The sequence below is a fragment of the Hyperolius riggenbachi genome, chromosome 1 (assembly GCF_040937935.1).
Source record: "Hyperolius riggenbachi isolate aHypRig1 chromosome 1, aHypRig1.pri, whole genome shotgun sequence".
NCBI lineage: Eukaryota > Metazoa > Chordata > Amphibia > Anura > Hyperoliidae > Hyperolius > Hyperolius riggenbachi.
The window spans coordinates 333686313-333709253 of NC_090646.1; the positions used below are offsets into that span (position 1 = coordinate 333686313).

Genomic DNA, 22941 nt, shown 5'->3' on the forward strand with positions numbered 1-22941 from the left:
CCGTGTGACTGGCTGCCTGCCCCAAGACTAAGTCGGTCCCCACACAACATCTCTGCCTGCAGGCCGCTTGACTACCACCACCAACAGGGTCCACCAGGACTCCAGGCGGATTCCTGAATATTAGCGGCCGCTATAACAATTTTTCTGGTTCGTGTACATGCCTGCCTAATTTTTCTGGCTGCACTGCAGCTGCAACAACAAAACAAAAGGCATGTACATGTGGCAATTCCCCTTCGTGATCGTTACCTTGCCACGGTGAAGGGGCTTGCGTATCACAATGAAGCAATGACCACCGGCTATATGAGTGTGTTGGGGGCACACCTGACCCAAGAAAATAGATAAGGTCGTTGCTTCATTGTGGACAGACCAAATTCGATCAGCTGGACACTCGGTCACTGTTGTTCTGTCATTGAGCTACCTCAGCCCGACCATATGGGCTTGAAAACCGCTATCGCCTGCACTCTGGCCATGGTGCGCACCAGTCCAGAACGGCCGTCACTACACAAACACCTGTTTGCGATGCGTTACACAGTGAGTTTGGTCTGTCAGTGTGAAGCAGTACCCTAATTACACTCCCTGATTTATGTATACACATGCAAGATGTTTTAAAGCACTTTAGGCCTCCAATTTAACAATAAAATGTGATTTCTGCCCTTAAAACGCTGCTGTGCGTCAAATCCTTATTTTCCCCGGGACTTTGCCGTGTATCCCACTCCGCCATGCCCCCCTCCAGGTGTTAGACCCTTGAAACATCTTTTTCATCACTCTTGTGGCCAGCATAAATGTTTCTAGTTTTCAAAGTTCGCCACCTCATTGAAGTTTATTGTGGTTTGCGGAAGTTCGCATGTTCGTGGAAGTTTGCGGTTTGCAAACCGAAAATCGGAGGTTCGGGCCATCTGTATTCAGCAATAAGATCATAGCTGGAACGCGGCATTCCCGCAACAGAACGATGTCTTTATACCTCCAAAAATTTGGGGATCGCATACTGGTAGAGACAGAGTTTTGTGCATTAGCTCTGCCTCTGCTGGAGTCAGTCTCCGCCGATCTCCGCCTCTCTCCTCTCTGTCTTCTTTCACTGAGAGGGGCAGAGATAGACTGAACTGAAGGCACAGCTGGAGCACAAAGCTCTGCCTCCCCGGGCAGCAAAATCCACGACCTGGAAATTTTGGGGGGGTATAAATACATAATTCTACCGCAGGAATGCAGCGTTTCAGCCATGATCTTTTTGCTGAAGAGGACTGGCATTTTAAATTTTTTTTTTTTGGCTTCAGACTCTTTTTAAGGCTTGGTGACTAAAGGGGAGGTGCACCTGATGCAGGGCGCTCGGCACAGAACGATCCAAGCGCTGGGGGCACGCAGCTGCGCATGCGCAGTGAAGCCTGGCTGATGCGACTGAAGCCGCCCTAACCTGAAGGATTGCAGATGAACGGAGCCTCCAGGGAGGATGGCGAGGAAGCCCACAGAGTTCATGGGGCTGGAGGAAGCCCCAGGTAAGTGTAAATTCTATATACTTTGTCTCAGGTTTCCTTTAGGCACCTTTCACACTGGCGTGTTGCGTTACCCTGTTGCCGCAGGGTAACACTATACCAATGAATATGTTGGCGCTTTATAAATACAATAAATAATAATAATAATAATAATAATAATAATGAAAGTCTATGGGGCATTTCATACCTGGCACAGTGCGATTCGCTGGAAGTCTCCTAATTTAAGGCATGGGCAACATCGCGTTAGGGGCCAGCATGCACAGTGACGTGCAGGTACCATAAGTCATATAAGTCAATGGGGACGCAGCTTTTTTGAACTGTTCGTCGTTCGCGTTGCAATACACAGTGAGTGAGCGCTAGAGAGCCTCTTTTAGGCTCTCATTTGCATACATGAATCCCATTACCATGTATTATTGCAGGTATTTGGGATGGCTTTTTTTGGCATTGCGGTGCGATGCGATCATCTGATTGCTCCGCACTGAAAATGCTGTTTGGTAGTGTGAAACTGGCCTTAACCTCCTTGGCGGTAACAAGCCATGCAGGAGGTTTTCTCAGGCCCTGCTGGGCCGATCTGCGTAATTTTTTTTTTTTTTTTGCTGGACGCAGCTAGCACTGTGCTAGCTGCGCCAGCACACCGATCGCCGCCGCCCCGCGCTCGAGCGCCGCTATCCGCGCCGCCGTAGGGCCCCCCCCCCCCCTAGACCCCTGTGCTGCCTGGCCTATCAGCGCCAGGCAGCGCTAAGGGGTGGATGGGGACTCCTTTAGATGTCCATGACGTCATCCCGCCCCGTCGCCATGGCGACGGGGGAAGCCCTCCAGGAAATCCCATTCTTTGAACGGGATTTCCTGATCGCCGGAGGCGACCGGAGGGGCTGGGGGGATGCCGCTGAGCAGCGGCTATCATGTAGCGAGCCCTAGGCTCGCTACATGATTTTAAAAAAAAACCGCAAAAAAACGGCAGCGCTGCCCCCTGGCGGTTTTTAATATACCGCCAGGGAGGTTAAAGAGGTACTCCAGTGAAAATAATGTATTACAAAAAGTGCTTAATTTTTACAATAATCATGTATAAATGATTTAGTCAGTGTTTGCCCATTGTAAAATCTTTCCTCTCCCTGATTTACATTCTGACATTTCACATGGTGACATTTTTACTGCTGGCAGGTGATGTCACTGGAAGGAGATGCTGCTTGCTTTTTTGGCAGTTGTAAACAGCTGTTATTTCCCACAATACAACAAGGCTCCTACAGTGTGATGCCAGTACTTTAGAGCTGTGAGGCGCTAACATCATTTGTGGGAGGGTTTCACCACAAAATCGGCCATACAGAGCCCCCTGATGATCCGTTTAAGAAAAGGAATAGATTTCTCATGGGAAAGGGGGTATCAGCTACTGATTGGGATGAAGTTCAGTTCTTGGTTACGATTTCTCTTTAAGTCTGCAGCTGCTGTAGTTTTCTAGTAAACTTACTGGAAACCATGAAAACTGCATCAGATTTGGAGTAACAGATGTCTCAGAAGGTATATCTTTTTTTTTTTAATTGCTTCAGAAATCTGAACAAAGTAGGAAGTAAAATTTGATTCATCCTTTTCTACACCTACACTTGCAAAGGAAGGATAAGTGTACGTCTGTGGGTATGCCAGGGATGCATGTACATCAGTTGTGAATAATCACTCCCATCTTTATAGCTGCTAGAAACCATGCCAGAACTTTATTACAATAGAGCACCCACAGAGCTCCAAAAGCAAACACAGGTATGTCCATGCTATTAAGCTTGTTCACATAATTGAACTGTATGAAGATGATCTGGTAAGAATATTTTTTCTTTCATGTTACTGTCAAAAGTATTTGTTAGCTACAACATAGTTATATATAATCCTGCTTTAATATAATTTGACATTTAAGCAGGGAGCAGTTTTAACATAAATTGCCTTTTACATTTATGTATTGTTAATCTCCTTGAAGAGGTGTTGGAGTATGAGCTGCTTTCATAGGATGATTGAAACTTCATTGTGCTGCTGTGAACGATATGCTAGACTTCCTAGTTTGGCAGACATCTTTATATCCGGATGTGTGCAAGGACAAATTATTTGATCATTGACGTGGAATTATTTACCCAGATGAAGCAGTGCTTTATTTAAAGCAAAACTCCACAATTCTAACTAGATCAGCTATATGTAGAGATGTCGGGATCATAGAATTTTTCGTTCACGAATGTCGTACACGAACTTCCACAAATGTTCGCGAAAAGGCGAATCTGGCGAACTGCCATAGACTTTAATGGGCAGGTGAATTTTAAAACCTACAAAGACTGTTTCTACCACAAAAGTGATGAAAAAGTTGTTTCAAGGGGTCTTACACCTGGACAGGGGCATGCCGGAGGGGGATCCATGCCAAAAGTCCCACCAAAAAGCAAAGTCTGGTTTTAATCCCTAAAGTGCAGAAATCACATTATGCAAAGCTCTTGGTGTCAGTGGGCTGTGGAGTGCCTCACATAGAGAAATGTAATAGTACTATCAGAATACAGTGAAATAATAATGCACTGGAGTGGTTCTGTGCCTGCAACTTAATGAGGCAACAGCAGTAGTGTACACACAGCTCTGGGTGTCAGTGGGCTGTGGAGTGTCGCACACACAAAAAAAAAACACAGGAGACCGATGTGCTAGTCCTCAAAATAGCTAATGCTTTCCCTACCTATCTGCAGCAAGTCTGACCCTGCTCTCACTATCAGTTATTAATTTATTGTATTTATAAAACGTCAACATATAACGCAGCACTGGACATTAGTTTAAGTTACAGACAACATTTAGGGGTGACATACAGCAATATGACAATACAGGAATACAAGAAAAACCAGAGTACAATTGAGTACAAGGTAATACTTAGTCAGACAATGGATGGAGTATGGAGATTAGGCAAGTTAGGTTCACTCAAATGCATAGCATGGGTTCACAGTAATGGAGGTGCATGATCAGGTAGGACACAAAAGGAGGAGGACCCTGCCCAAAGGCTTACAATCTAGAGGGAGAGGTAGGGTACCAGAGTTCACCTGTGGGTTTAGAGCACTTGTGAGGGGTAGTAGGTCAGAGTGAAAAGGTGAGTATTTTGAGGGCCTTCTTAATTACTTTGGCCTCCTGGACGTAGTAGCTACGCCCAGGAGGCCATGTGCACGTCCGCGCGCGCTCCCGGCTGCGGTTCGTTAGCCTGGCAATCAGTGAATCGGGCTATGGTGCCCAATCACTGATTTCTCTCCCCCGCTGAAAAAGCGACAGCTTCTCTCGGAAGCTGCGCTTTTTCTGGCTGTAACGTCCCCCATACGTCGCTCTAAGCGTATGTTACGCTTAGAGTGACGTCATGTAAACAAACTCATGGCCGCCATCTTGTGGCTAAAAAGTAAAACTACAACTAAAAGTGAAAAAAATAAAACTCAAGACACATTTATATTATAAAACTATGGCTTACATCCCACCCTCCCAAAAGTACCCAAATAAAATGTTTAATACAAAAAAAAAACAAAAAAAGATTACAATAAAAAAAAAACATGTAAATATTTACCCAAGGGTCTAAACTTTTTAAATATCAATGTAAAGATGAAATATTTCTAAATTTTTTTTATTTTAAACTTGTAAATAGTGATAGATGCAAAACGGAAAAAATGCACCTTTATTTCCAAATAAAATATTGTCGCCATACATTGTGATAAGAACAATTTTAACGGTGTAATAACTGGGGCATATGGGCAAATACAATACATGAGTTTTAATTATGGAGACATGTATTATTTTAAAACTATAATGGCTGAAAACTGAGAAATAATGAATTTTTTCCGTTTTTTTTCTTATTCTTCCTGTTAAAATGCGTTTACAGAAAAGTGGCCCTTAGCAAAATGTACCCCCCAAAGAAAGCCTAATTGGTGGCGGAAAAAACAAGATATAGATCAGTTCATTGTGATAAGTAGTGATAAAGTTATAGGCTAATGAATGGGAGGTGAAAATTGCTCGGATGCATAAAGTGAAAACAACTGAAGGCTGAAGTGTTTAAGCATGTTGGTGGAGGGGGCTGCCCTAATGGGTGGAGGTAAGGAGTTCCATAGCAGCTCTTAAGAAGTCCTGGAGGCATGCATGGGACTGGGTGATGCAGGGGGCGGTCAGGCAAAGTTCATTGGAAGAGTGGAGTGAGCGGCTAGGTGTGTGCCTCTGAGTAAGATCGGAAATGTAGGTTGGACAGGTTTTGTGGACAGATTTGTAGGTCAGACACAGTATCTTGAATCTGATTCTGGACTGGATAGGAAGCCAGTGGAGGGATTCGCAGAGGGGTGCCGCCGTGGTGGAGCGATGGGAGGAGTGGATAATTCTGGCTGCCGCATTCATGATGGACTGCAGTGGGGCTATTCGAGTCATAGGGAGACCAGACAGAAGGGCATTGCAGAGGTCAAGGCGAGAAATTATAAGGGGAAGGATGAGGAGTTTGGTGGTGGCAGAGGTCAGGAAAGGGAAGATGTTACGAAGGTGGAAGTTGCAGGACTTTGTGAGGTTTTGTATGTGGGGAGTGAAGGAGAGTGCGGAGTCCAGGGTGACACCCAGACAGCGAGCTTAATAGGTAGGGCGAATGGAAGTGTGGTTAACAGTGACATGCACATCTGAAAGGTTCATGGATGGCTGGGGTGGGAAGATCATAAATTCCGTTTTGTCTAGATTTAGTTTCAGGAACCTAGCGGACATCCAGGAGGAGATGGCTGATAGGCAGGAGGAGACCTTGTCCATGGTAGTGGTGGATATGTCAGGGGTGTGGAGGTAGATCTGGGTGTCATCTATTCTGCATACAGATGATAGTTAAAACCCATGGAGGAGATAACCTTGCCAATGGAGGCTGTGTACAGGATCTTCTCAAAAAATTAGCATATTGTGATAAAGTTCATTATTTTCTGTAATGTACTGATAAACATTAGACTTTCATATATTTTAGATTCAAATACACACAACTGAAGTAGTTCAAGCCTTTTATTGTTTTAATACTGATGATTTTGGCATACAGCTCATGAAAACCCAAATTTCCTATCTCAAAAAATTAGCATATTTCATCCGACCAATAAAAGAAAAGTGTTTTTAAAACAAAAAAAGTCAACCTTCAAATAATTATGTTCAGTTATGCACTCAATACTTGTTCGGGAATCCTTTTGCAGAAATGACTGCTTCAATGTGGCGTGGCATGGAGGCAATCAGCCTGTGGCACTGCTCAGGTGTTATGGAGGCCCAGGATGCTTCGATAGCGGCCTTAAGCTCATCCAGAGTGTTGGGTCTTGCGTCTCTCAACTTTCTCTTCACAATATCCGACAGATTCTCTATGGGGTTCAGGTCAGGAGAGTTGGCAGGCCAATTGAGCACAGTAATACCATGGTCAGTAAACCATTTACCAGTGGTTTTGGCACTGTGAGCAAGTGCCAGGTCGTGCTGAAAAATGAAATCGTTATCTCCACAAAGCTTTTCAGCAGATGGAAGCATGAAGTGCTCCAAAATCTCTTGATAGCTAGCTGCATTGACCCTGCCCTTGATAAAACACAGTTGACCAACACCAGCAGCTGACATGGCACACCAGACCATCACTGTCTGTGGGTACTTGACACTGGACTTCAGGCATTTTGGTATTTCCCTCTCCCCAGTCTTCCTCCAGACTCTGGCACCTTGATTTACGAATGACATGCAAAAGTTGCTTTCATCCGAAGAAAGTACTTTGGACCACTGAGCAACAGTCCAGTGCTGCTTCTCTGTAGCCCAGGTCAGGCGCTTCTGCCGCTGTTTCTGGTTCAAAAATGGGTTCATGCTTCTATCTGCTGAAAAGCTTTATGGAGATGATGATTTCATTTTTCAGCACGACCTGGTACCTGCTCACAGTGCCAAAACCACTGGTAAATGGTTTACTGACCATGGTATTACTGTGCTCAATTGGCCTGCCAACTCTCCTGACCTAAACCCCATAGAGAATCTGTGAGATATTGTGAAGAGAAAGTTGAGAGACGCAAGACCCAACACTCTGGATGAGATTAAGGCCGCTATCGAAGCATCCTGGGCCTCCATAACACCTGAGCAGTGCCACAGGCTGATTGCCTCCATGCCACGCCGCATTGAAGCAGTCATTTCTGCAAAAGGATTCCCGACCAAGTATTGAGTGCATAACTGAACATAATTATTTGAAGGTTGACTTTTTTTGTTTTAAAAACACTTTTCTTTTATTGGTCGGATGAAATATGCTAATTTTTTGAGATAGGAAATTTGGATTTTCATGAGCTGTATGCCAAAATCATCAATATTAAAACAATAAAAGGCTTGAACTACTTCAGTTGTGTGTATTTGAATCTAAAATATATGAAAGTCTAATGTTTATAAGTACATTACAGAAAATAATGAACTTTATCACAATATGCTAATTTTTTGAAAAGATCCTGTATAGGGAGAACAGTAGGGAGCCAAGGACCGAGCCTTGGGGGACTCCCACTGAGAGGTGATTGGGGGTGGACGAGGACTCATTGAAGGAGCGGTTGGAGAAGTAGAATGAAAGCCAGGTCAGGGCGAGATCGTGAATGCCCATGGACTGGAGGGATTAGAGGAGTAGGGGATGATCTACTGTGTCAAAAGCTGCTGGAAGGTGAAGGAGGAGGAGAATGAAGTATTTACCTTCAGCTTTAGCTAAGGCAAGGTCATTGGTCACTTTGGTGAGAGCAGTTTTGGTTCAGTGGGCAGGCCGAAATCCAGATTGCAGTGGGTCTAGCAGTGAGTTGGCATTAAGGTACTGGGTCAAGTGTTTGTGAACCAGACGCTCAAGGAGTATTGAGGCAAAGGGGAGGAGGGAGATAGGCGGTAGATGGAGGGGAGCGAGGGGTCGAGGGAGGGCTTCTTGAGCAGGGGTAGTACAGTGGCTTGCTTAAAGTCTGAGGGGAAGGTGTCTGTGGATAGGGAGAGGTTAAACAGGGTAGTGAGGACTGGGGCCAATTCCATGAAGTTAGGCTAGAGTAAATCAGAAGGGATGGGATCAAGGGGGGGAAGTAGTGGTATGGGAGGTCTGCTAGGTGGTTGACTTCCTCAGTGGTAGTAGGAGTAAAGGAGGTGAGGGGAGGATAGGGTAGTGGAGGAGCTGGTTGGGAGGGAGTGGGAGGTGAAGGTTGGAGATTTCCGGACACATGGAGACAATTTTGTTGGTGAAGTGGGTGGCTAAATGTGTGGCAGAGAGGGAGGAAACGGAGGGTGGGGGTTGGGTTTAAGCAGGGAGTTGAAAGTGGCAAAAAGACGCCGGGGTTGGAAGCTTGTGCTCCCATGAGCTTGGTAAAGTATTCCTGCTTCGCATGAGCAAGGGCAGTGTGGAACTTCAGCAGGTTAGTCTTGTACTGTAGGAAATCCTGGTTAAGTTGAGTTTTCCTCCATTTCCGTTCAGTGGCACGTGTTTCCCTCTGGAGGTTGCGAGTATGGGTCGTGCGCCAGGGCTGGGGGTTAGGAGGGCGGTTGCGGCGGAGTATTGGTGGAGCAGCTTTCTCTAGGGCTGATGAGAGTTTGGCAATACTGAGCTGCAGCAAGATTAGGACAGGTTAGGGTGGGGAGAGTGGAGGAGAGGGCATGGAGGGGGTCAGCAAGGACGGTAGGGTTGAGCTTGCTTAGGTCTCACTGCCATCGACCAGGTGGGTGGGCGGGTAGTTTGGAGGTGCCTTTTGTGAGGAGGTTGAAGGTGAGCAGGTGATAGTCCGAGGGTGGAAAGGGTGCGATGTCAAGGTCTGCAATGGTGGTGGATTTAGTGAATATAAGGTTGAGTGTGTGACCTGCAGTGGGGGTGTTGGTGTGATGTACTAGGCCAGTGATGGCTAACCTTGGCACTCCAGCTGTGACAAAACTACAAATCCCATCATGCCTCTGCCTCCCCAAGTTATGCTTAGAGCTGTCAGAGTATTGCAATGCCTCATGGGACTTGTAGTTCCACCACAGCTGGAGTGCCAAGATTAGCCATCACTGTACTAGGCCAAGTGAGTTGGCTATGGTGAGTAGCCGGGTCACAACGGAGTTCTGGGGTTCATCGATGGGAATATTGAAATCCCTGAGGATGATGGTGGGGAGGTCAGAGGAGAGGATGTATTGGAGCCAGGAGGCATGGTCATTGAGAAATTGTGGTGTGGAGCCCGGAGGGCGGTATAAGACCGCAACAATGGCAGGGAGGGGATGGTAGAGGCGGATGGTGTGGGCCTTGAATGATGTGAATTGTAGGTGAGGTGAGGACACGGAAGGTGCAGGATGGGGAGAGGAGCAGACCCACCCCTCCCCCAGTCCTGTTGTCTGGTCTGGGGGTGTGACTGAGGTGAAGCCCACCATAGGAGAGGGCAGCCTCTGCGGCAGAGTCAGAGGGGGTGAGCCATGTCTCAGTGAATGCGAAGATGGTGAGGGATTTGGAGAGGAAGAGGTCGTGGACTGCTGTAAGTTTATTGCGGACGGATCTGGCATTCCAGAGACCGCAGGCAGGGCCGCCATCAGAAATTTGTGGGCCCTCCCTCACTCCCCTCTGCATCCACATGACAAATCACAATCTTTGAAGACCTGAACACCCTAACATCTGTGCATCCGCTTTTCACATGTTCTGCGTATGTTCAGTCCATGAAGACTGTAATTGCGCTTGCGCAGAACGCTCCCCGCTATGGGAGCATGATGGAGGAGGCGCTCGGCTCAGAACAGTGCATGCACCGTGCCCCGCAACCCAGCTGGATTTTGCAGACTTCACAGGAGCTCAATGGATTGGACTGGGAAGGGTATCGATGGAGCTGACGGACTACAGGGGGCTGGAAGGAGCTCCAGGTAAGTAAAAATTGTTTTCATTCGTTCGTCTCAAGTTTACTTTATTCAATAACTGACTAGGTAACTCCTGGTTGAGTCTCCCGGCACCTGTCACTACATTATTGGGCATCCAGAAGGACGGACACAGACCGCAGCTGGGGCCTGTTTGTAGCACTGCTCGTCGGGCCCTAGATTAACTGTGGCCCCATATAGCAGTCCCCCCTGTGATGCCCTGAAGGCGGCCCTGACCGCAGGGTAGGAGAAATATGTGTTTGTGGGGGGGGGGGATGGATGGATATAAGGTTGGGGCGAGCATGGATGTTGAGGTTATTTGTGGACAGAGGGCTGTAAAGTGTGAGAAGCAGGCGAGCAGGGGATGCTTGTCTGGAAGCAAGCTGTGGCCCAGGGTTAGGTGATATATCACCAGCTGCAAGTAAGAGTAGGAGGGAGAGAATAAGCAAATGTGAATGGAATTTTAAATGTTTTTGAGCTGCTGGGGGGAGAGAGAGATTTCAGGAGAGCTAACAGTTAATGAGAAGCTGAGCAAGGTGAAGAAAGCAGAGCAGGTGAAATGAATATGGAGTGTGGTACACTGGGAGGATGCCTGTAGCAATGCAGCTTGTAGATGTTTGCAGACAGGCATCACATAAGAAAAAGTGCAGTAAACATGGTAAGGGTCTCTGATTATAACCAGGAAATTTCCAACCACTAAACAGTTTATATGAGTATGCAGTTAGTGCGAGCAAACCTGTGTAAATAAAGAAGCAGTCTACTTGACTGTGCAACATATATCCAGCAGTGGCATTTTTAGCAACAGCATTGGAGGCAGTTCTGGATGCAGAGTAGTAGTTTCCAGCAGAGTCCTGTAGCTATTTAAATTCCTGGGTGAATTTTTGGTAAATTCTCGGTAAGTTGTATAGCCCTGTGTAATAAATGGCACAAATTGACCAAGGCCACAAGTGACCAAGCTTCAGCGCTTAAATAGATATAGCTGCCATGATTGAATTGGAAGTGATTTTCAATTAGAAATTACGAAAACAGTTTAGCTGTGAAAGGGAGTGGCTACCAAAGAGCAGGTCTGCAATAAATTTGTGCTCACTGGGCTGGAAAACAAGGATTCACAAATGTAGTATGGGAATCTACAAACACTGCTGAACTACTTAAATTTATATTAAACACTCTTAAGGGGCCCATACACCTAACGATTTTCCCGCCGATATACAGCCGTTATGAATCACAGCGAAACTGCTGTGAAATCGCCGCGCACACCGCTGACAGAACGATCAATTTCCGTCCGAAATTGATCATTCCCGTCGACCCATCCATGCGGAAGATTTTTCTCGGTTGCCGGCGGGTCGGGAGTGCGTTGTTAGCGGCGTTCAAATGACCGACGCAATACAGCGGGTATACATTACCTGCTCTGGCCGGCGCGAGTCCCCTGGTCTTCTTCTCCACTTCGGGCTCCAGACCGTTCCTGCAGCTACACAGAACTTCCTGTCCCGGGAGGAAGTTTAAACAGTAGAGCGCCCTCTACTGTTTAAACTTCCCCCGAACAGGAAGTTCAGTTCAGCAGCTGGAGCCGAGCGGAGAAGAAGACAGTGGGGACTCGCGCCGGCAGGAACAGGTAATGTATGCAGGTGGGGGGGGGGGGGGGGGGGGGGGGGGGGGGCGCGACAGCAGTTCCACAGATTGTGATCGGTTTCAGGCTGAAAATTTTATATATATATGTATGTATGTGTGTGTGTGTGTGTGTGTGTGTGTGTGTGTGTGTGTGTGTGTGTGTGTGTGTGTGTGTGTGTGTATATAATATCTGACCCACCGGGGCACAGTATTTGTATTAATCAGAAAACTCCTGCAAATTGTGATGCATAGTTGCATAGTTCAATCAGTACCACAATATGAGACCCCAGCAAATAGAGGATAACCATCCAGGCAGTCACCAGGGAAAACGGGACCTGTTGAACCCACATTTCTGGGAGAACCTCTTCCTATCTGTGAAGATGTAGATCAGGAGTCAATGCCAGTTTTATGGGAAAATGGATATAGAAAGTTTTGCTCTAAAGCATACATGTCAAACTACGGCCCGGGGGCCAAATCTGTCCCTCAGAGCCATTAAATTTGGCACTCAAGTGGTTTCCTCACTTTGCATTATGTTTGGCCCTCGCTAGACCACCATAGAGAAGCTATACTGGAGGTGAAGCCCTAGAACACAAGGGAAGCAATATGGGGTAGGTAGGGGGAAACCACTAAACACTAAGGAGCTGTATAGGGGAGGGTGGGGGCCTCTAGACACCAGGGAACTGTATAGGGTAAGGAGGACCACTAGGCACCAGAGAACTGTATAGGGGTTGGAGAAGGGCCAATAGAAATCAGGGAACTTTATAAGCGAGGAAGGTGGCCAGTAGACATGGGGCTTGATTCACAAAAGAGTGCGGTTAGCACGGCCGTTTTTGCGTGAATTTTCACATTGCGCGCGATCGCAAATTTTCACGTGAAACGATAACGGTTTTTGCGCGCAAACGTGCATTTTCATGCGAAATTGATATCGTTTTCGCGTGAAAATTCACGTTTGCGCGCAAAAACAGTTATCGTTTTGCGAGAAAATTCGTGATCGCGCGCAATGCGAAAATTCACACAAAAATGGCCGTGCTAACAGTTAGCACTCTTTTGTGAATCAAGCCCATTGAGTTTGGCCCTCTACTAGGTCCCAGTGTACAATTTTGGCCCACTTTGCATTAGAGTTTGACACCCCTGCTCTAAAATGTACTTTTTTCAAAACAAAATGTTTCCATCACATTTTCCAACAACCCAATTTTTAGCCCCAGAAAACAGAAATAACCCATTTCCTAATATATAAAAAAAAAATATTCCCTCTCCACATCTTATCTATCCCCACCTCTTGTACCCCAGCACCCTGAGCTCCCCACTTCCCTTATAAAAAAAAATAAAAGAAATCGTTCCAAAATACTTATTTAGTGAAAAATTATGTCTGTGCCAAAATCACCTGCCACAAATATAAACCGCTAAACTACGTGATAGCTGTGTAATCCTGGCACCTGCTGCTGCAATAAAAAAAAAATGACTGGGTCTCTACCTGGATTTAAGCAAGATGCTGTATTTATTGCACCATAGTAGAAAAATCAACACACGACGTTTCGGCCAGCGGCCTTTATCAAGTGTATCAAACTGCTGCAATGCCAAGTTATCTTCAGCACAGCTGAAGTGTAGCGCACGTCATAACACCAACCCAGCACCAGATCTCTCTCGTTGACTAGAGCCAGGATAGTTATGTTTTCTCCTTAACCACCTTAGCGGTAACCACAAGCTAGACTCTGGGTGGAAAACTGCAGCTCAGAGCGGTAACCCCGAGCTACACTCGTGGTAGCCGCTGGTAGGTCCATGCAGAGCATTGCGCACAGCAGGCGATTTCACTCACCTCCCGGGCGATCCAGAGGCTGGTGGCCATTTCTTTTTCCTGTCCACTGAGGCTCTGCATCCCCCTACTTAGATCTCCGACTGTTGTCATGATGACAGCTGACAATCTCACTATAGAGTTACAGCACCTCCTGGAGGATGGAGGGAGAACTGCAGCACTGGATCCCGGGGAGGTGAGTAATTGCAGGGGCTGCTCACAGCTCTCTCGTGGTATGATTTTTTTTCTTGCTTTTAGGGTCTAAAAACACATAAAAATTTTTACCACTTTAACCACTTGAGGACCCACCCTTTACCCCCCCTTAAGGACCAGCGCTGTTTGTTTGGATCTGTGCTGGGTGGGCTCTGCAGCCCCCAGCACAGATCCGCGGCCACACAGAGCGATCAGATCGCCCCCCTTTTTTCCCCACTAGGGGGATGATGTGCAGGGGGGGTCTGATCGCTCCTACCTGCAGGCATGTTGCGGGGGGGGCACCTCAAAGCCCCCCCCCGCGGCGACATTCTCCCCCCTCCCTCTCCTACCTGCTCCCCCGGGAGATCTGGGCTGCACAGGACGCTATCCGTCCTGTGCAGCCAGTGACAGGACGTCCCCTGTCACATGGCGGCGATCCCCGGCCGCTGATTGGCCAGGGATCGCCGATCTGCCTTACGGCGCTGCTGCGCAGCAGCGCCGTACAAATGTAAACAAAGCGGATTACTTCCGCTTGTGTTTACATTTAGCCTGCGAGCCGCCATCGGCGGCCCGCAGGCTATTCACGGAGCCCCCCGCCGTGAATTGACAGGAAGCAGCCGCTCGCACGAGCGGCTGCTTCCTGATTAATCAGCCTGCAGCTGGCGACGCAGTACTGCGTCGCTGGTCCTGCAGCTGCCACTTTGCCGACGCACGGTATAAGCGTGCGGTCGGCAAGTGGTTAAAGCTGGCCACTAACTATCCAATTTCTATCGAGAAATCTTTCGAGCGATCAGAAATTCTGATCAGAAGTGAAATATTGTAATACATCGTTCACTACACCATCAACGAACCAATCTTTGCTTCCTATCTATTTGGTTAGACGAAAATTCATTCGGACGACATTTTTTTTCACTCATTCATAATCGATTGTGTTCACCAATGGAGATTATTTACAACCAATCCGATCAGAATTTATGATTGCTCAAACGATTTTTCGCTACAAATTGGCCCATTAGTGGCCACCTTCAGACCCTAAAATCGGGAAGGAATCATCCTGCCATAGAGGGGTTTTTTTTATTTTTAATTTTTTTTATTTATTTATTTTTCAGGACACTCCACACAGATAAGTGGTGGCTGGCAGCTCAAAAAATTTGTAGTCAAGGGTTCTTATTAACTGTGTAGGCTGTAACAGGGAGGTAGAACTTTTTATTTGGCAGAAAAAAATATTTCCTGTAATTTTTGTTGCTCTCCTGTACTCATTTCATTCTTAATTTTTCATTTGTAACCAATCTAAAATCCAAGATGGCCACCATCTGCTTCTGGGTCAGTGTCACTGTGTGTAAAGTTCTCCTTCAAATAATGTATGCAGAGGAAAAAAACCTGCAGACATAATACAATACAATAATATTTCTATAGCGCTTTTCTCCCATAGGACTCAAAGCACTTAGGCTCTCTCAGATTCAGTAATTGGCAGTAGGATGAAGTATTCACACAACAAAAGTTATATTTCTGCAAATGCCAAACTGAACAGGTGGGTTTTCAAGCTGGATTTAAACACGTCCAGGAATGGAGCTGTCCTGATCTGTTGAAGTAAGGAGTTCCAAAACGTAGGGGCAGCATGACAGAAGGCTCTGGGACCAAAAGTTTCCAAGTGGACTCTGGGTATGACTAGATTATTAGAACCTGTGGATCTGAGAATGCGGGGATTGCTACGCAGCTGCAACATTTCTTTCATGTATCCAGGGCCCAGATTATTCAGTGATTTAAAGTCAGTAGGCTGATCTTGAATAGGACCCTCCATTCTATAGGTAGCCAGTGAAGGGAGTGCAGGACTGGCGTTATGTGGCAGTGACTGGGTTGGTTGGTTAGCAGTCTGGCAGCAGTATTCTGTATCAGCTGTAGGTGGTACAAGGCCTTTTTAGGAAGGCCAGTGTAGAGAGCATTGCAGTAGTCCAGTCGGGAGGTAATGAAGGCATGAACTAAAGTTGGTAGATCTTCTGGGGGGATGAGGTGCTTGATTTTTGCGATGTTCTTAAGGTGAAAATAGGGTGATTTCACCACAGCAGAGATGTGAGTTCTGAAGTTTAAATCCCCATCAATTAGAACTCCCAGGCTACGCACATGATCGGAGCTGCGTAGATCCGTGCCTCCTATTCCTAGTGGTGAAGACTGCAAGTTAAGTTGTTTTGTTGTCATGCGCTGCCCTCCGATCAGAAGGTCTTCAGTTTTGTCTGCATTTAGTTTCAGCCAGGTACAATTACTTTTACTTATTCCTGTAAAACCGAAGACAAGCACAGCTGCTGCACTTTATCTGTGTAGAGCAGTGTCCCTGTATGTTCCAGGCTCAGATGGGGAGAGATAAGTGTGTAACACTAATTAGCTGCATAGATAAATAAACCTGTTTCCTGATGCTACGTACACACATGCGACAACGATCGTTCGTTGAGAACGACGAACGAGCTTTTAATTGATGAAAGAACGACCTGAGTAAAGTTAGTTTTTAAATGTGTGTAACGATCTGACCGTTAGAACGAACGTTACATCACGTAAAGCAACTATTGCGCCTGCGCATAAAAATGAGAAGTTTCAGGGAGAAATAGTGAAATGCGCATGTCAAGCCTAGTACGAACGACCGTTTGCAACGATGTACTACTTTTGCAAACGATCGTCGTTGGTTAAAATCCGCCGAGACAGAATTTTCTTTTGTAGCGATTTGGCTCGTTCGTCGTTTGCCTTAATAGTCGGTGGTTCGTTTTTTGTAAAGATCGTCGTTAGTAAAGATCGGGGAACGATCGTTACAAACGACTATAGTCGCATGTGTGTACGCACCTTGAGCGGTTTCTCCCATCACAGGCACTTCTGTGCACAGATAGAGAGAACACAGGCAGACAGGGGGCGGGCTTGAACAGACTGCTCTCACTGCTATAGAGCTTCCTGATAAAGCAGCCGACTGAGAGATCAGTCAGTGGATTTTACAGGGGGGATTACAAGCTCACAGGGCAGATCAGAATGAAACAGACAGCAGGGTAAGTGTCTGTTCTCATGTCCCTACTAGTATATAGTATTCACGGAGTTAGTTAAAAAACATAAAAATACTAATCTACTTACATGGGGCTTCCTCCAGCCCGTGGCAGGCAGGACGTGCCCTCGACGCCGCTCCGGAGGCTCCCGGTCTTCTCCGGTGGCTCACCCGACCTGGCCAGGCCGGCTTCCAGGTAGGGCTCTTGTGCACTCCAATGTGCGTCTCACGCGGTCGCGCTGATGGCATCGGACGGCCTCCAGGCTGTACTGCACAGGCGCAGTAGTTCTGCACCTGCGCAGTACAGTCCGCAGGACGTCCGATGACGTCAGCGCGACCGCGTTAGATGCACGTTGAAGCGCAAGGAGAAGCCTGACCAGGAAGCCGGCCTGGCCAGGTCGGGCGAGCCAACGGAAAAGACCGGGAGCCTCGAGCAGCGTTGAGGGCACGTCCTGCCTGCCACGGGCTGGAGGAAGCCCCAGGTAAGTGGATTAGTATTTTTACTTTTTTAACCAACTCCGAGGACCCTCCCTTTAAAGCAGGTTGCCTCGTCTCTGTTACTTTTTAAGGAGAGGGAAGCCTCTGGATCCTAATGAGGCTTCCTTCGCTGTCCTCTGCCTGGGTCCCTCAAGCTGATAGGGGCCATGAACACAGCTGAGCAGTAGTGTAGAGTCACTGGTGCACGAGCCGCTCCAGCTTATTGCGCAGACGCAACCATACATGCTTGAAGAGGAGCATGGCCCCAATCAGATTACTGACAAGCGCTAACGGGGGACCAGAGGACAGCGGGGGAAGGCTAATTAGGATCCAGAGCCCTCTTCTTAGATAAGGGTGTGATTTTGTTCACTTTAAAACATGAGCATAATTACATCAGATAAAAAAAAATATTATTACAAAGTTTGAATACAAATCGACTGATCGACTGAAATGTTATATATGTCAAAGATATAATAAAATATTTACCAAAAAGTGAGAGTTGTACTCCTAAAGGCAAGGAATGAGCTGCCAGTACAATAGCAGGAACTATGAATCTGATATGCAAGCAGAATGCTTCGCCATGCAATGTTGACCACAAAAGGTCCAAGCGTAGGTTCACATTTGTTTAAAAATGTATCCGTGGCTCTGTTTTGGGGCCCAGACCAAAACCGGAGCCACGGATAGTAATGTTAAAAATAGCAGCAATCTTAACTCGCTTTCAAAACGAATGCGTGTGCATTCCGGGGGATCCGTTTTGAAAAACTGAACGGACGGTCTGGATTTGAAGGATTTTTATGGACCCTGGATACACGGAGGAGTAGTGAAAATCGATGCAAAAAATAGACCTCCCTCTACACAGGCATCTTTGGACACAGAAATGGATAAGGTTTCTGTGTCCCAGCCCTGTCTGTGGGTGGGATGGAGGCCGCCATGCTGGAGTGAGTAGCAGCCAGGACAGGGGTGGCAGCAGGTGGCGGGGAGGGGGGTAACCCCCCTCCCTCACCTGGGCCCTCTGTCCCGGCTCCCCCTCCATCCATTTGCGCAAATGTTGTTAATGTAATGTACGCAGCGGGCGTGGAAGCTTACCGTCCTTCCTTCTTCGACCCGCTGCGTGACTTCCTGCAATGCGACATTGCATAAAGTCAAGCGGCGGAACGCAAGGAATGAAGGTAAGCTTCCACTGCTCACTGCATTACATTAACAACATTTGCGCAAATAGCTGAAAGGGGAGCGGGGATGGGGGACCCAGGTGAGGGAAGGGGGGATACCCCCTCCCCCCTGCCTGCTGCCACCCCCTCCCTGGCTATTTCCCCCCCCCCCTCCCCCACGGCTAGGGCTGGGCATATGTTTCCACGGAGTGGAAATGTATGCTGCAAAAATACCATTTTGCGGAACAATGGGGGGAGGAATTTTATTTTATTTAGAAAAATGGTTCCTTTTGAAATGGAACCCATATGCAAGCGGACAAGTGTGGTCCTAGCCTAATGCAGTATAGGGAAATATATTGCCATAGCTTAAGGCCCATACACACGTCGGATTTTCCCAAACGACGGGTCGTTTGAACGTCCCGTCGTTCAGTCGTCCGCACGCCAAATCGGGCGTGTACAGTCCGTCGTTCGGGTGATAAGACTGGTCTTATCTTATCTGCCAGGCGGATCGCTCAAGACCAGTCTTATCACCCAAACGGCGGACTGTACATACGCTCGATTTGGCGTGCGGACGACTGAACGACGGGACGTTCAAACGACCCGTCGTTTGGGAAAATCCGACGTGTGTATGGGCCTTTACTAGCAAGCAAATGATTTGATTTATCAAGTTAATGATAAGGCTGGCTAAGTGAATTTTGCTGTCTTGAAATGTACCTGTACATCATATGTAAGGAGGAACAAGCACCAAATAAGCCTCATGCTGGGCATACACGGCGGTGTATTTTCTTATCAATCGAGCCGCTGATGGCTCGATTGATAATTTCCGACGTGTCCGATCACCGTGTGGATCGATTCCCGGCTCGATCCCCGCGGGCGGACAATGGGCAAAAACTAAGCGCTGATAAGGAAGTGCCCTCGGGGTTGAGCGGGAATCGATCCGCGCGGACGAGCGGCTCGATTCCGGCGCATAAACGTACCATCTATGCCCAGCATCAAGGCTGGTTCACACTGCAAGAGGTTTTTTTGGGGCGCTAGTGGTGTGAAAAGCTCTTGCTAATGCAATGCTATGGGTGATTTTTATAAAATTACATTGCAAGAGCTTTTAAAATCACAAGCACTCAGAAAAAGCTCTTGCAGTATGAACCAACCCTCAGCCTGTCAAATCTCACATATACACTATTAGTGACACAGCACTAACTAGTGACACCAGGCATATTAGTGTGGAGGTGAAGTAAGCTGCAGACTAGTAATATGTGTTAACTGCAAATCTGTTTAGTTTACTATTCAGGTTTTTTTTTTAATGATTTTATTTCCAAAGTGGTGGTATCCGATAATTCGGGGGTAGGTAGATGCAAGGGGTATGCACATAGCTGACTAGTAAACATAATTTAATCTTTAGTAAGTATCTTGCATAAGGGCCAGTTCATACTCGAAGCTTTCCAGAGATTGGATCCGTGTCAAATGGATCCATTTTTCTGAAAAACTGATTCGTTTGATACGGATCTGATCTGGATGTAGGGCAGGTTGCGTGTCTATTGCATCGGCACGTATGGCTCGCCGCTCACCTGTCTCACCCCCACCACACGTCCCGCCGCTCGGTCCGTTCCACAGCCTGGAGGTCAGCAGAAGCATGGCTCTCCATAGGCTGCAACAGGATAATTCTGCTTTGCAACAGGAAGAATTCTCTCTATTGCTGAGGATGCCCATTGGTCTGTTGCAGCACCATGGAGAATCCCCATGCTTCTGTCTGCCTCTGGGCTCTTCAGAATGGACCGAGCAGCGGTGATAAATGGCGTGGTGCTTGAGTACAACGTCGCGACTGGCGACATGGATTCGGCGACTAGCCTAGTGAGAATGGACAGTCTGTACCCATAGGCTTGCATTAGACACGTTTTCCCGTCCAGTCTGGGAAAAAGTGTCAAATTCGGACTCCCGTTTCATTTTGCCTTTTGTGCAACACGGATCCCTGTGCAATCCGTGTTTTTGCAAGTGAAATAGGATCCTATTTTTAACATAGGATCCTGCGTTTTTGCAGAGTATGAACCGGCCCTTATATGCCAATTCTAGTTCTTTTGAGTTTTTCATTCCATTGGTGCTAAGAACACCATTTACAACACAGTTTGAATCTTTGTATTTCACGGAAGAACTGTAAGTCACTTTGACTTTCTGAACTTTTTAGGATGCTTGACGGTGGTATGAAATGCACCTTTTCTGCTCCTAGTCATAGCTCAACACTCCTGCAAGGGCTGAGTGCACTGCGTGGTCAAGGTCAGCTGCTTGATGTCATTCTTACAGTAAACAATGAAGCATTTCAAGTCCACAAAGTGGTGCTAGCTGCATGCAGTGACTATTTTAGGTAGGTTTGCTGTGCATGTGTTAATTCATTATCAAAGTTGGCATCAGCAATTTGATTGCTTATAAGTGTAAAGTGCATTTATTAGAATATTTTCTGCAACATGAAACAATTCCCTGAGTATTATCGAGAGTTTTTGTTGTAAATAGATTTTAATCCGTTGGCCATTACTATGTTCAGTACTACTAAGTGGTCATGTTGATAAGGGTTGTGCGCAATGTAATGTATATAGGAATGAAATGCTGTCTTGTTTTTATTTTATTTTTATTTATTTTTTTTGTACTGGAAAATTGTGCTTTAGAATTTTATCGTAACATTTTGGTTATTACAATAATGATTTTTATCCTATTCTGTAACATTTTAAGAAGACTCGTATGAGGTGTAGAAATGGCCTATTTAGTGGTCAGCTTTGGTAAACTGTTATTTACTTTTTTTTCTTACTTTTATGTTATGTAACGGATGGCGCTTTTTGTTATTTAGTGGCTGGCTTCGGTAATATTGTCAGGTACCGTTTTTGTTGCGGGGAGGGAGGGTTATGAGTTTCCCAGGGAGGGAGGGTCATTAGTTGCCCAAGGAAGAAGGTTATTAGTTGCTGAGGAAGGGTTATTGGTCGCCTGGGGAGGGAGGGTTATTGGTCGCCTGGGGAGGGAGGGTTATTGGTCGCCAGGGGAGGGAGGGTTATTAGTTGCCCAGGGAGGGAGGGTTCTTACTTGCCCAAGGAAGAAAGTTATTAGTTGCCCAGGGAGGGAGGGTTATTACTTGCCCAAGGAAGAAGGTTATTAGTTGCCCAGGGAGGGAGGGTGGGTTATTAGTTGCCCAGGGAGAAAGGGTTATTAGTTGCCTGGGGAGGGAGGGTTATTAGTTGCCCAGGGAGGGAGGGTTATTAGTTGCCCAAGGAAGAAGGTTATTAGTTGCCCAGGGAGGGAGGGTTATTAGTTGCCCAAGGAAGAAGGTTATTAGTTGCCCGGGGAGGGAGGGATATTAGTTGCCCAAGGAAGAAGGTTATTAGTTGCCCAGGGAGGGAGGGTTATTAGTTGCCCAAGGAAGAAGGTTATTAGTTGCCCGGGGAGGGAGGGATATTAGTTGCCCAGGGAGGGTTATTAGTTGCCCAAGGAAGAAGGTTATTAGTTGCCCGGGGAGGGAGAGTTATTAATTGCCCACGGAGGGTTATTAGTTGCCCAAGGAAGAAGGTTATTAGTCGCCCGGGGAGGGAGGGTTATTAGTTGCCCAGGGAGAGAGGGTTATTAGTTGCCCAGGGAGGGAGGGTTATTAGTTGCCCACAGAAGAAGGTTATTAGTTGCCCGGGGAGGGTTATTAGTTGCCCGGGGAGAGAGGGTTATTAGTTGCCCAAGGAAGAAGGTTATTAGTTGCCCAGGGAGGGTGGGTTATTAGTTGCCCGGGGAAAGGGGGTTATTAGTTGCCCGGGGAGGGAGGGTTATTAGTTGCCTAAGGAAGAAGGTTATTAGTTGCCCAAGGAAGAAGGTTATTAGTTGCCCAGGGAGGGAGGGTGGGTTATTAGTTGCCCAGGGAGAAAGGGTTATTAGTTGCCTGGGGAGGGAGGGTTATTAGTTGCCCAGGGAGGGAGGGTTATTAGTTGCCCAAGGAAGAAGGTTATTAGTTGCCCAGGGAGGGAGGGTTATTAGTTGCCCAAGGAAGAAGGTTATTAGTTGCCCGGGGAGGGAGGGATATTAGTTGCCCAAGGAAGAAGGTTATTAGTTGCCCAGGGAGGGAGGGTTATTAGTTGCCCAAGGAAGAAGGTTATTAGTTGCCCGGGGAGGGAGGGATATTAGTTGCCCAGGGAGGGTTATTAGTTGCCCAAGGAAGAAGGTTATTAGTTGCCCGGGGAGGGAGAGTTATTAATTGCCCAGGGAGGGTTATTAGTTGCCCAAGGAAGAAGGTTATTAGTCGCCCGGGGAGGGAGGGTTATTATTTGACCAGGGAGAGAGGGTTATTAGTTGCCCAGGGAGAGAGGGTTATTAGTTGCCCAGGGAGGGAGGGTTATTAGTTGCCCACAGAAGAAGGTTATTAGTTGCCCGGGGAGGGTTATTAGTTGC

The 22941-nt window shown here is 47.0% G+C and overlaps 1 protein-coding gene across 4 annotated transcripts in view; it reads left to right on the top strand.

Moving 5' to 3' along the window:
* The window catches only part of KLHL26 (kelch like family member 26), a 55517-nt gene that overhangs the window by 24766 nt on the left and 7810 nt on the right, over nt 1-22941 (top strand). Inside the window, exons 1-2 of one of the 4 annotated variants that reach the window (XM_068271200.1) lie at nt 1270-1490; nt 20714-20890. The exons of 1 other annotated variant lie outside the window; for it this stretch is intronic. In XM_068271200.1, the coding sequence (XP_068127301.1) occupies nt 1423-1490; nt 20714-20890 (245 nt within the window). In that variant the 5' untranslated portion in view covers nt 1270-1422. Of the gene's footprint in view, nt 1-1269; nt 1491-20713; nt 20891-22941 lie in introns of those variants that run through there. 2 more of the 4 variants (XM_068271201.1, XM_068271202.1) reach the window with 2 other exon arrangements.